The sequence below is a fragment of the Cryptotermes secundus genome, unplaced genomic scaffold (genome assembly GCF_002891405.2).
Source record: "Cryptotermes secundus unplaced genomic scaffold, Csec_1.0 C38605937, whole genome shotgun sequence".
Classification (NCBI taxonomy): Eukaryota; Metazoa; Arthropoda; class Insecta; order Blattodea; family Kalotermitidae; genus Cryptotermes; species Cryptotermes secundus.
This window is the reverse complement of record NW_019771783.1, coordinates 68-1,472: the sequence shown is the minus strand read 5'-3', so window position 1 is coordinate 1,472 and position 1,405 is coordinate 68. Positions and strand designations below refer to the sequence as shown.

At 39.4% G+C, this 1,405-nt stretch overlaps 1 protein-coding gene across 1 annotated transcript; it reads left to right on the top strand.

Moving 5' to 3' along the window:
* Nucleotides 1-34: 34 nt before the first annotated feature.
* Nucleotides 35-1,019, top strand: LOC111875162 (the record flags this gene model as incomplete). The annotated part of the gene is made up of 2 exons (XM_023871225.2): nucleotides 35-277; nucleotides 794-1,019. Coding segments are annotated over exons 1-2 (427 nt in total), but the record flags the coding sequence as incomplete, so codon positions are not given.
* Between the last annotated feature and the right edge of the window lie 386 nt (nucleotides 1,020-1,405).

The following is a 1,405-nucleotide window of genomic DNA, read 5'->3' as shown; positions in this document are numbered from 1 at the left end:
TTTTTTTTTTCTTTTCAACCATTCAGACCTTGAATAAGTGTTTTGTGTTTCAGATGCAAAAGTGAAGAGTGTGCTGATGTTCACCCCTACGAAATTTACTGAATGGCTGATACAGCAAGGTCTAGTGCGAAGTGAGCAGTACTGCACCACGCATGTCATGCCTGACAACACAACACCCATCAAACTGAAACTCGGCATGTATTCAGATGTTAGCAAGTTCCCTTACAGTGGGGGCTATGTCTGGATCAGCGAGTGCTGCCCTCAACGATTTGTATCGGTCAGTGTTTGCCTCTTCCTCGGTCAGTGGTAATGATTCTTTGCAACTTGTGTGAATGAGATCCTTGGGCCACCTGGTGATCTAGAGGCAAATTCTCCTGTGTATAAATTATAGACCAGCCATATCAAATACAGACCCTGAAGAAGCCAGAATTAATGTATATGGGTAATAGTAGGCCTTATCCAAGCTTTTAGGCTTATATTAAACTGCCTCCTGTGTAGAAGTTACAGACACACCATATTGAGTGCTGACTTCTGACAAAATGAAAAATTAATGCATGTAGTAATACCAGGCCCTATCCAAGGTGTGGAGCCTATGTCAGACTGTAGACTTGTGCTGGCTTTCATCCTCATCATGATCAGAAGTAAATGGAATTCACCATTATGTGTTGCTCCTACTCAGAACTGGGTAGTCAGAGGAAGTGACATCAGAAGACCATAATTAGAAGTAAAAACTGTTGATTATGGATTACTTTTAACTTGTTGATGAAAAGAAGTTAAACTGTCTCTTTTGTAGGTATTCAGTGGGTCTATCTTTGAGGGAGCACCGCACCCACCAACGGTACTTCTGAAACTTATCTATCACTGGGCATGCCAAACTAATGTTCAGAATGTGGTACAGTGGGTGAAAGTAGACAACTTTTATGTGAAGAACTTTTTCACAAACATGCGCAGCGTTTGCACTGCAGCCATTCATGAGAAATATGAGAAGATGGGTGGACTCAAAAAGAGAGTAGAGGTGAGTAATAATGCTGAATTGTTATCTCACATTATCACAAAATGCATCCATTTAGGATGACTTAGTTTTATAGCTTTGATGATAAAACGTGAATTTTAATATACATTTGTAATATGCCTTGTGTAAGGGGAGAGTGTGCATTTGTGCTTTCAGTAATTAGGGTCTGATGGTGATATAATTATATCTAAAACATACAGTCTTTTGAAAGGGCAATAAATGAAATTTCTTTTTATGTTGATTGTAGGAATACACCCTGTAACCTACTAAAACACGTCTAACTTTGGAACCCACATGCTCAGTCTAGCCAGCCCTTGAAATATCTAGTACATCATGTACTTTAGATAGTTGACATTGTTAAACATAAGGCCACACCATGGCTCAAGCAGTTAT